At 39.2% G+C, this 12,219-nt stretch overlaps 2 protein-coding genes across 2 annotated transcripts in view; one reads left to right on the top strand and one right to left on the bottom strand.

Annotated features, from left to right (window-relative positions):
• The window catches only part of GTF2F2 (general transcription factor IIF subunit 2), a 156,090-nt gene that overhangs the window by 66,050 nt on the left and 77,821 nt on the right, over positions 1-12,219 (top strand). The window lies entirely within an intron of this gene.
• Positions 745-2,294, bottom strand: KCTD4 (potassium channel tetramerization domain containing 4). The gene has a single exon (XM_065896230.1). It carries the CDS (start codon positions 2,186-2,188, stop codon positions 1,409-1,411), a length of 780 nt encoding a protein of 259 aa, XP_065752302.1. The 5' UTR covers positions 2,189-2,294; the 3' UTR covers positions 745-1,408.

Below are 12,219 nucleotides of genomic sequence, written 5' to 3'. Positions count from 1 at the left end.
TATTAGCTTTGCTGAATTTTTATGTGTAAGCAGACTTTTGGCTTATATGCTAACTTACGTAACCTCAGTCAAGATTTTCAGAAATACTTTGTTGAAGTTTATTAAAGTTAAGATTTAATTATCAGTTTTAATGGTTAAATTTTAAAGGAGCGAATTTAAGATGTAATTTGTTCTTAGAAGCCAAAGAAAATAAGTGGCATAGAAATAAATGATTTAGCTGTTCTTTGGGAGGAAAAAAATACACTCACATTTAAAGCTAAGTTTCTAGATTATTTAATTGAGATAGCCATATATAAAACTTAATTTCTAAAAATACCTTCTTGTTTCGTATGAAGCAAAGAAATTACCACAACTCACTGAGTCTGAGTTTTAGCATCAAAAGAGGTGCTGAGAAGAATAAAGTTCTTTCATAAGGATGTTTAGTGATGTTCATCTAATATTTTTGAGCTTGAAAAATGAATAGATAGGACGATTCTGAAAATGAACTCTTTCATTAGTCTCATACCATGTACTACTGTATTGAGACTAAGTTATCCATGCTGTGTTGGAGCTCAGCCTGCAAAGAAATGAATTGGCCGATTTTTGTCATTTGCAAGTCCAGCCAGGGTTACTGCAGCCTGCCAGTTGACCACATCAATGCATAATTTTGTGTGAAGTCGTCAAAAGGTACTATTTGTTTTAAAAGTGACACATTTAACTTTTTACTATAATTATTAATACAAGCAAAGAAGTTAGTAGTGCTTCCTTTTTTTTTTTTATTGTCATCAAGCCGTTTTCTAGGAATTTTCAGCAATATATCAATTCAGCTGTAATTCTAGTATGAAATACAGAAACTATGAACAAGCTTTTGGTGCCTACCATTAAAAATTAAATCCATAACTTTAATTCTTACAATCTCATTTTGTTTCACCACAGCTCTGTTTTAGTAGATCTGCATATCTGTCTTGGTCTCAAGGGTTAATTTTACCAGTTCAGTTTTCTTTGTAGATTTTTGCCATAAGTAGAAAGGATTTAAAATCTTACAGTCCCTTAAAATATTTTATTACCATTTACTTGAAAGAACGATAGATAATGTACATGCTTGTTCATTGTGCAAATACTTAAGACATTCTGATTGAAAGACAGCTTAAGGAAAAATAAACAAATAGCAAAAGCATTCAGTCTTTATTTACAATATGTAGCAGATCACTGTTTTCACTTTAAGTGTGCGAGTCTGATTAGCAGGAACACCCTAGAGAAGGACATCTTTAGCGATAGAATTTACATACCGTTAGCTCACAGTAATTGATTAGCAGCAGGTCTCTGAGTACAGAGCTAGCTGGGCACGTTATTGGGGATGCCTTTGATGCTGTGGTTTTCCGAAGCTTGCTGGCTGCATGCTTGTTGCCTTTGTTCGTGACACAGGTAATTACTTGATAAAATGAAGTGCATCGCTGTGAACAATCGACCCTTTGGAGCAATCCAGGCTGGTCAGCAGTCTAAAACCACACTTTAAGGCCATCATTATGGCCTCGAACTTAAGAGTTTCCAAGGTGCAGACAAAGGTGTTGTCTTCCTTCAGTACAAGTCGAGTGCCATTTTCAGACTTGATGAAGTATTTAAATTGAATGATGTTTGACGATATTGAAAACTCCTCTGGAAAGCCATCCAGCCTGCTTTTGGACACCAGAACAATGCGAGATTTTATTTTTGATATGAAATCAGGAGCATTACAGAAGATTCTCAGTCCTTGTGAGCGATCATGGTTATCTGTTATTTCCAGGAAAGTAGTCTCCCTGGGTGTTAGCTGTTCTTTTTCCCACCTGGACTTCACTTCCTCCGCCAGTCCCTTGAGCTGAAAGAATTCTGCTTCTTGTGCGAGAAGTTGATTTTCTCGAAACCCTTCTGGCAGTAGAAGTTCTCCGTTTCGTAGGAAGTTTAGAACATGCCTGAAGAGGAGCCCATCCCTGTCTATGAAATAATGACCATCGGCATCAAATGGGCAGAGGATTTTTCCATTTACTATACCTTCAAGGAAAGTGTCTGGGTACTTGGTCAGTGTTTGTTTCTGAGTAATGTATAGGTATCCACCAACGTTGAGGGTCATCAGGGTGGATTTGCAGTTCTTTCCCTGGTCAGCATCTTCCAGGCTGTTGTGTTTCCCTTCATACTCCTTTTCTTTTTCTCTTCTGTTTATTTTACGCTCCATTTTTGAAAATGCTATTTCAGTTCGTTCTTCTTGGCGTTGAGATTTTTTAAAAAGAAACACTACCACACAAACACGCCTTTATTCAGCCCCAGCCTGGTGATGGAATGGAAATGCTGGCAGCGTTGCCTGTGCTGTCAGCTCGGTTTTGCAGTAGGTGGCGTGTCAGCTATGTATGCAGGAGCTTTCTGGAGTAAGAGGGGAAAAAGATAATTTGCATTTAACTATATCAGGGAAGGAACTCGCTGTGAAAAGGTTTTCATGTGTATTCTTTGAAGTAATGAAAGTTACTGAATAAATTGAATTTCCTACTGGCAGTTAAGCAGTTACATATGTTTAATTCTCCAGCTAATTTATCCACTTCTAAATGTCTTTTAAGTTATTAATCAGGCAGGCTTAATGTTGAATAATAGTGTCACCTTTTGGAGAATAATGTATGTTGAATTAGTATCATTTTTTAAAGTAAATCATAAGTAGGAAACCCAAAGACAAAGGACCTAGGTGTATAGAAGTTTTTCTCCTAAAAAAAGTCACACATTTCACAAGTGGTGTAGTCATTTTAGAGACACAAGTGAGAATATTTAAACCTGTTGTTTGTGACATTGTACTTGAATTTAATTGGATTTGCCTGTGATTCTGCTTTGTGGATCTTTAGCGAGTGAGAAGAAATTTTCTTCATGTCCTTTAACAAAAGTCTCTGTTATTTTTGGCTTTTTACCCTAAAGGTAAAAAATCAAATATACAGGTTTTACAGTAATCTTTTTTTTTTTTTGGTTAAGATTTCCTGTGGAAAATTCATAAGCTTGTTTCACCCTAAACGTGCTTCACTGCTGAACAAAGACTTGGACTGCTGTGGAAAACACTGTAACCGTGTGTCTGTGTGCACGCAGGCATGTGCTCCCTCGAGAAGATAACAGAGAGACACATTCAAAATACCTGCTGTAAAATAGTGTCATGGGCTAAGTTAGTTGGGTTTCTTTTGCCGCTGTTGGTTTTTTTTTCAGTGTTCACATAGGGGGAGAGAAAAGACCAAAGCCTAGCTGCCCTTTTTTTTTTTTTTTTTTTTTTTTTTTTTTTTTTGGAGCTGGAACAGTGTGAGTGTGGTGGGTTTTTTTCCCCTTTCTTTTTTTTTCTCCTTCCGCTGTAACTTGCCTTCCAAAACATTTTAGGGATCTTGAGTCTTCGTCTCTAGAATTTAAAGACCCAGTGGTAAGAAATGTGAGCATTGTCCCCAGGGCACTATTATTTGGCTGATCTACCTGCCAGATGATTCTGAGGAGCTGCATTGTCCTCAGAATTAGACTTTAGATTTTTTTTTTTTTTTTTTTTTTTGGCGGTACGCGGGCCTCTCACTGCTGTGGCCTCTCCCGTTGCGGAGCACGGGCTCCGGACGCGCAGGCTCAGCGGCCACGGCTCACGGGCCCAGCCGCTCCGCGGCATGTGGGATCTTCCCAGACCGGGGCACGAACCCGCGTCCCCTGCATCGGCAGGCGGACTCTCAACCACTGCGCCACCAGGGAAGCCCTAGACTTTAGATTTTGTTAAATTGATTTATATTTTTATTACATTAAAGGTATTTGAAATTTTTTCAACTTTTTGTTGATAGAAATATTGGTGCAGATTCTTCTAAAAATGCTTGCCTTGCATTTTCTCTAAACAATGTTAGGTTTTCTTCAGATATAAAAATTTTACTTTTAATTATAGCGCATTTTGAATTTAGTATTTACGTGTCCTTGAGCTTATCAAAATTTCATTGAAATTAAACTAGGAATCTAAGACATAACATTTTTAGGGCTGAGTTTTTGCTTTGAGACCATGAAATTGAACCAAAGGTAATATTGAATTCTCGAGAGATTTTAGTGTTTTATGTAGAACTTTACAACTTGTTAATAGTAAGCCAACATTTTGACTAAAACTTCCTGTCAGTACTGCATCATTTAAGAAGAGTTTACTATTATATTCTAACAATTTCATATGTGTTGATTTTGTGGTTTTGGAATCAGGTCTTACCTACGGCTATGACTTTTTCTGAAATATTGAATAGATTTGGGGGGTACAACTTTAGAAATGGAATTGTTGTGTTAATAGTCAATGCACGTGAGTAGTACCATGTAATGGCAAAACCAGCAAAGGCATGCCAGTTTCATTTACAGTTATAGTCCTGTGTCAATGAACTTCGTGGGACACCAGAATCAATAGAACATAACTGTAGTATAGTGGTGGAGACTGTGCTAGAATTTTCTTTGTACGTTTAAATAAAATGATATAGTTGAATTCTATGTAAGGCTTAGTCTGCTTCCTTATACACTGTCTGGCCTGTTTATAGATGCCTTCCTGTTTATAGATGCCTTCCTGGGGGAGCCCTAAAGCTAGTGCTGCTAGAGGATTTGCTTCCATGGGGTGGGGAGGTGAGGCAGGACTGGAGGAAGCTGGACTGCTGATCCCTTCAGCCATCACCCCCAGGGCCACCTTACACTTGCTGACTTGCTCACTTCTGGTTTCTGCTTTCTGCTTTTTAAAATTCCTGGTGTGTGTTCTTTGTTTCTGCTGGATTGCCTTGACAGACATGTGCCTAGACATGTGCCTCTAATCCTTGACCGCTCTTTCTCTGTGGACTTCACTCTGATGTTCTTGGCTTCTGCAGACCTGACCTGTGTGGTTTGTTTGCCGGCCGTGGCCTGGCAACAATAGTTGCCTTACAACAATAACGGAAGCCGTGTCTGACTGGAAGCTGATAAGAATCCATAGGACTTTTCTTTTATGTCGTATTGCTCCCAACTTGTGGTCTTGAGAAAGAAAAATGGTACCCAGTAGGTCCCAGCTTCTCTGCATTACTCCACTCCATCCCCATTAAAGCAAGATGATTGCAGCTTACAGAAATCACGGGGCTTTGTTGATCATTGCTGCTGTGGTGGTTCATATGCCCCTTAGGAGAAAGCCAGGTTGTCTTCTTTTTAGTCTTTTTTAAGCTTATATTTACCTGCTTTGGGGGGCTATAGGGTGGGGAGAGTCATGTCAATCAAGTCCACACATCCCTAAAACTGTAAAAATGGTGCTTCAATAACTATTCCAAGGCAAACATCCATGGATTATGTGACTACATTTCTCTGCCTCACTGCAGATACCAACTGGAAGTAATCAGTTCAGTGGTTTCAGCAGAAGGGCTTAACCTACACATCAAAGATTAGCTCCCGGGCTTCCCTGGTGACGCAGTGGTTGAGAGTCCGCCTGCCGATGCAGGGGACACGGGTTCGAGATCAGCTCTATCAGTGCACTCTCCCACCAGCAGTACCTGTGGTTTCCTGTTTCCCCACATTTTCCCCAACACTTGGTGTTATCTGCCTTTCTTTTTTTGTTTTGTTTTGTTTTGTTTTTTACATTCCACATATAAGTGATACCACATAGTATTTGTCTTTTTCAGTCTGACCTCTTTCGCTTAGCATAATACCCTCCAAGTCCATCCATGTTGTGCAAATTTCATTCTTTTTGATGGCTGAGTAGTATTACAGTGTGTGTGTGTGTGTGTGTGTGTGTGTGTGTGTGTGTATCTTCTCTATCTATTCATCTGTTGATGGACACTTAGGTTGCTTTCATATCTTGGCAACTGTAAAGAATGCTGCTGTGAACATTGGGTGCCTGTATCTTTTCGAATTAGAGTTTTCTCTGATTATATACCTAGGAGTGGAATTGCTGGGTCATATGGTAGCTCTGTTTTTAGTTTCTGAGAAACCTCCATACTCTTTTCCACAGTGGCTGCACCAGTTTAATTCCCATCAACAGTGTATGAGGATTCCCTTTTCTCCACATCCTCGCCAACATTTGTTATTTGTGTTCCTGTTGATGATAGCCAACTTTGAGGATGTAAACAGTGTCATTGTCAGGTTCTTGTTATGAGTATATTCATTGGTTAGGCCCAATGCCTAACCAAATTTTAGCAAAACCTTTCCACTATATGGTGATGCTAATCTTCCACTGTCTGCATTAGGCAGAATTTATTCCAGGCCAATGGGAATTCCCATCTTATCTACCAACTCTTGATAGGAAATGAGGTCATCATCATCAACATTATTGACACAAAACATGACCATAATATATGCTTGCTCCATTTATATGCCAGAGGTATTCTCCTGCCATGGAAGGAAGTAGAACCTTACCAAGAAGGTATCTCTCTTGGTTGGAAGATAAAAGATGTGATAATTCCCCTAGACTCAACAGATCACTTTCTGAAATTCAAGCACTCCTTTCCAAGGAAAAGGGATGGTCTCAGAAGCTGCCGTTATTCAAAACACTGGGCTTCTGTTTCCTCATTCTCTGTCTCTACCAAATCTTTTTGGTTATTTTCACCTGCATACATTAATGCCTGTTTTTAAAAAAAGATTATTTCCTATTACCTTAGGAAGAAAGTAAAACCAACTGCAGAAAGAGCAGTAGCTGTCAATTTTCACTTAAAGCTGGCACTATGTCTCTGCCCTGGTCTTTTGCAGATTTTTTAAGGCTTATTGATCTGGGTCTTTCTTCTTCACTTGAATTTGATACCCATCTACTTGATTCTGCAGTGATATCTTTATCTGTTCATTTTCCAAAATCTGGCTAACCTCTGGCCATCTGACTTGCATGTCCTCTCATTCCTTTTTGCCTTGATCTTCCTATAACTTTTACAAGCTGAGTTTCTCTTTTTTAATGTGTGGCTTTCTTGTTCTTCATAGCCTCCTGTTAATAGCATTGAATGTGAGAAATATTCACTTTGATATTCAGCTGTAATCTTGTTATTTTAGCCTCTTTTTTGGTGTTAAAAATATAAATAAATTACACAGTGTAATGTATTAACATATTTTAAGAATCAAGGATTTTTCTGTGTTAATCTAATTCTATTTGAACATCAAAACTTTAGTTTCGGGCTTCCCTGGTGGCGCAGTGATTGAGAGTCCGCCTGCCAATGCAGGGGACACGGGTTCGTGCCCCAGTCCGGGAAGATCCCACGTGCTGCAGAGCGGCTGGGCCTGTGAGCCATGGCCACTGAGCCTGCGCATCTGGAGCCTGTGCTCCGCAACAGGAGAGGCCACAACGGTGAGAGGCCTGTGTACCGCAAAAACAAACAAAACAAAACAAAACTTTAGTTTCATTTTGAAATATAAAATTTTTCTGCAAAATTAGATGTTGTCTTGTACTGGGCTTGCATCCCCACAAGTACTACCTCACTACCTTATGGAGCCGACTGACCACAGTATCTCACCGCCTGTGCAGAGTGCTGAAGTCCTCCTAGGACACATTCAGTATAGCCTTGGCAGGAAGGTGATGTGGATGTGTAATTCCAGTCAGGTGAATAAGCTTGTAAATGTTTTGCAGTGTTGAATTGAGTCTTCAGAGAAGCCCAGGAAACTTTGCTGCATCAGCAAATTTTTAAACCTCACCTGATGAGTGTAGAAAAGATTAAAACACTTTGTATCAAAAGGAGCACAAATAAAAATGACAGACTAAATGAGAAGTTCTGGCAAAATTCCATTCCACGTTTCTTTGCTTTTCATTACAGAGGTAATCTTGAAAACAAATTATATTAATTCATATTTTAAATGTACTTTGGGAGATGATTATTTCAGGGAAAACTGTGTTTTATAATTCTGTAGGCAGAAGTCATTTAAGTTTTTAAAAACGAGTTTGCTTTTTTTTTTGAAGTGCAAACTATGCATTATTATTCACTGGAAAATTTTATTGTAACTAGATGAGCAAAGCACTTCTATGAGCCATCAAATGAACACTGAAATTATATTGTGTAGAACTCATTTTTATAGTGCTATTTGGCAAAACGGAATTTTGCCTCCTCTTTCAGAAGGAGATGTTTTAAGTTAATAGCCATTGTCTACAATCTCAAAATGAGGGACATGACTTTGAAAAGTTATAAAGTTAATGTTGTTATGAAATCAGTAACCCAAAGAGTCTCTGCTGCTGGTGCGGTGCCCTACCAATGTCCCTCCTGTCATCATCTTGATTTTAGATTCTCTTGTGTCTTCAGTGATGACATGGTGTTGAGGAGAGAGGGGGTCCTGAACCAGCAGGACAGTATATCATGGTTCATAGGAGGAAATGGAGTTCTTCCACAGTGCAGAGTGATTGCAAATCAGGGATGGATAAGTCTGTCATATTGCACACTTCTTCACATTTAACATTTCTGAAATCAGGGTACGTCTTAAAATCATTGGCTTGTAAAATTCTCATGGTAGTATTTTGTGTTTCTTGGTGGCACATAAAATGATGGTGACTATTACAACTGATGGTATCTTAGATTTGATGAAATATTTGAGCAGTTCTGTAAGCTGTTATCCCCATACCACCAGAAAATAAAATTACCAGAGATGCAGGAAGAGGAAAAGATGTAGGGGAGAGGAGGAGAGAAATATCAGGGCAGAAGTTCTCAACCCTGGCTGCTGCATATTAGAATTATCTAGCGAGGTGGTAAAAACACCTCTTGCCCGCACAGTGCAATTAGGGTAGAATCTCTGACAGTGGGCCCAGTAGTTTTTAAGAAGCTTCCCAGGTGATTCTTAGGATCAATCAGAGTTGAAGAACTACCATATACAGGAAATTGGTGAGCTCAGGAAGGGGAACTTACCCCAAAGGAGTTCTTAATGATGAGGGCATAATTTCTACTTGGTAGTTATGAGGATCACTTACTATTAAAGTGTCTTGAAAATTGTAAAGAACTAAACTAGTATGTGGTATTACTACTGTTCCTAAACATGGTGAAGAGAACAGGAGTTATTGAGGATGAAAGTAATGAAACTTGAATCATATTCAGTTGATTTAAAAATGTGTCATTAGATGGTCTATATTAATATTGTATCCCTCAACTATATTACAGGCTTTCTAAGTGCAGGGGTCTGTATTTTTCTTCCTTTGTACCCCTCATCACATCTAGCACAGTGTTTGGCACTATTTAACTGTAATGAAGCACTATAGTAAAAGTCTTTTCTTTTTACTTGGCAAACTTAATCTTTCCTGGAAGGATTTGTTTTTCTGTCCATTTAATCACATTTGCTACTGTTTTTGAATTCTCTCTAATTTCAAGTGCAACAGCCAAAGCTGCATTTGCACCCTTTGATGAAGGTCTAACTAAGACAAACTATCACAGTACTCTGATTTTCCTTTTCATTTATTATTACAACGCAGCAGTACTTCATTTTTTTAAATAAAACTATATTTTATTTCTGGGTTTTATTCAACCTCTTATTTTATTTTCTTTATCCATTTGTCTATTTTTTTTTTTTTTTTTTTTTGCTGTACACGGGCCTCTCACTGTTGTGGCCTCTCCCGTTGTGAAGCACAGGCTCCGGACGCGCAGGCTCAGCGGCCATGGCTCAGCCACCCAGCCGCTCCGTGGCATGTGGGATCTTCCCGGACTGGGGCAAGAACCCATGTCCCCTGCATCGGCAGGCGGACTCTCAACCACTGCGTCACCAGGGAAGCCCCCCATTTGTCTATTTTTTGTTAACATCTTTATTGGAGTATAATTGCTTTACAGTGGTGTGTAAGTTTTGCTGTATAACAAAGTGAGTCGGCTGTCCATATATCCCCGTATCCCCTCCCTCTTGCTTCTCCCTCCCACCCTCCCTGTCCCACCCGTCTAGGTGGTCACAGAGCACCAAGCTGATCTCCCTGTGCTATGTATTTTACATTTGGTAGTGTATATATATCCATGCCACTCTCTCACTTCGTCCCAGCTTACCCTTCCCACTCTCTGTGTCCTCAAGTCCATTCTCTACATCTGCGTCTTTATTCCTTTTCTGTGCCTAGGTTCTTCAGAACCCTTTTTTCTTTTTCTTTTTAGATTCCATATATATGTGTGAGCATACAGTATTTGTTTTTCTCTTTCTGACTTACTTCACCCTGTATGATAGACTCTGGGTCAATCCATCTCACTACAAATAACTCAATTTCATTTCTTTTTATGGCTGAGTAATATTCCACTGTATATATGTGCTACATCTTCTTTATCCATTCATCTGTCGATGGACACGTAGGTTGCTTCCATGTCCTGGCTATTGTAAGTAGTCCTGCAGTGAACATTATGGTACATGACTCTTTCTGAATTATGGTTTTCTCAGGGTATATGCCCAGTAGTGGGATTTCTGGGTCGTATGGTAGTTTTATTTTATAAGGAACCTCCATACTGTTCTCCCTAGTGGCTGTATCAATTTACATTCCCATGAACAGTGCAAGAGGGTTCCCTTTTCTCCACACCCTCTCCATTATTTATTGTTTGTAGATTTTTTGATGATGGCCATTCTGACTGGTGTGAGGTGATACCTCATTGTAGTTTTTTGTTTTTTGGGGTTTTTTGCGGTATGTGGGCCTCTCCCTGTTGTGACCTCTCCCGTTGCAGAGCACAGGCTCCAGATGCACAGGCTCAGCAGCCATGGCTCACGGGCCCAGCCACTCCGCGGCATTTGGGATCTTCCTGGATTGAGGCATGAACCCGTGTCCCCTGCATCGGCAGGCGGACTCTCAACCACTGCGCCACCAGGGAAGCCCCTCATTGTAGTTTTGACTTGCATTTCTCTAATGAATAGTGATGTTGAGCATCCTTTCATGTGTTTGTTGGCAATCTGTATATCTTCTTTGGAGAAATGTCTGTTTGGGTCTTCTGCCCATTTTTGGATTGGGTTGTTTGTTTTTTTGATATTGAGCTGCATGAGCTGCTTGTAAATTTTGGAGATTAGTCCTTTGCCAGTTGCTTTGTTTGCAGATATTTTCTCCCATTCTGAGGGTTATCTTTTCATCTTGTTTCTGGTTTCATTTGCTGTGCAAAAGCTTTTAAGTTTCATTAGTTCCCATTTATTTATTTTTGGTTTGATTTCCATTTCTCTAGGAGGTGGGTCAAAAAGGATCTTGCTGTGATTTATGTCATGAAGTGTTCTGCCTATGTTTTCCTCTAAGAGTTTTATAGTGTATGGCCTTACATTTAGGTCTTTAATCCATTTTGAGTTTATTTTTGTGTATGGTGTTAAGGAGTGTTCTAATTTCATTCTTTTACATGTAGCTGTCCAGTTTTCCGAGCACCACTTATTGAAGAGGCTGTCTTCTCTCCATTATATATTCTTGCCTCCTTTATCAAACATAAGGTGACCATATGTGTGTGGGTTTATCTCTGGGCTTTCTGTCCTGTTCCATTGATTTATATTTCTGTTTTTTGTGCCAGTACCATACTGTCTTGATTACTGTAGCTTTGTAGTATACTCTGAAGTCTGGTGCCTGATTCCTCCAGCTCCGTATTTCTTTCTCAAGATGGTTTTGGCTATTCGGGGTCTTTTGTGCTTCCATACAAATTGTGCAGTTTTTTTGTTCTAGTTGTGTGAAAAATGCCAATGGTAGTTTGATAGGGATTGCATTAAATCTGTAGATTGCTTTGGGTAGTATAGTCGTTTTCACAATGTTGATTCTTCCAACCCAAGAACACGATGTATCTCTCCATCTGTTTGTATCATCTTTAATTTCTTTCATCAGTGTCTTACAGTTTTCTGCATATAGGTCTTTTGTCTCCTTAGGTAGGTTTATTCCTAGGTATTTTACTCTTTTTGTTGCAATGGTAAATGGGAGTGTTTCCTTAATTTCTCTTTCAGATTTTTCATCATTAGTGTATAGGAATGCAAGAGATTTCTGTGCATTAATTTTGTGTCCTGCTACTTTACCAGATTTATTGATTAGCTCTAGTAGTGTTCTGGTAGCATCTTTAGGATTCTCTATGTATAGTATAATGTCATCTGCAAACAGTGACACTTTTACTTCTTCTCTGATTTGGATTCCTTTTATTTCTTTTTCTTCTCTGATTGCTATGGCTAAAACTTCCAAACTATGTTGAATAATAGTGGTGAGAGTGGGCAACCTTGTCTTGTTCCTGATCTTAGTAGAAATGGTTTCAGTTTTTCACTGTTGGGAATGATGTTGGCTGTGGGTTTGTCATATATGCCTTTTATTACGTTGAGGTAAGTTCCTTCTGTACCTACTTTCTGCAGGGTTTTTATCATAAATGGGTGTTGAAT

The sequence above is a fragment of the Phocoena phocoena genome, chromosome 18 (assembly GCF_963924675.1).
Source record: "Phocoena phocoena chromosome 18, mPhoPho1.1, whole genome shotgun sequence".
Lineage (NCBI taxonomy): Eukaryota > Metazoa > Chordata > Mammalia > Artiodactyla > Phocoenidae > Phocoena > Phocoena phocoena.
This window is presented reverse-complemented; position numbering and strand designations above follow the sequence as displayed.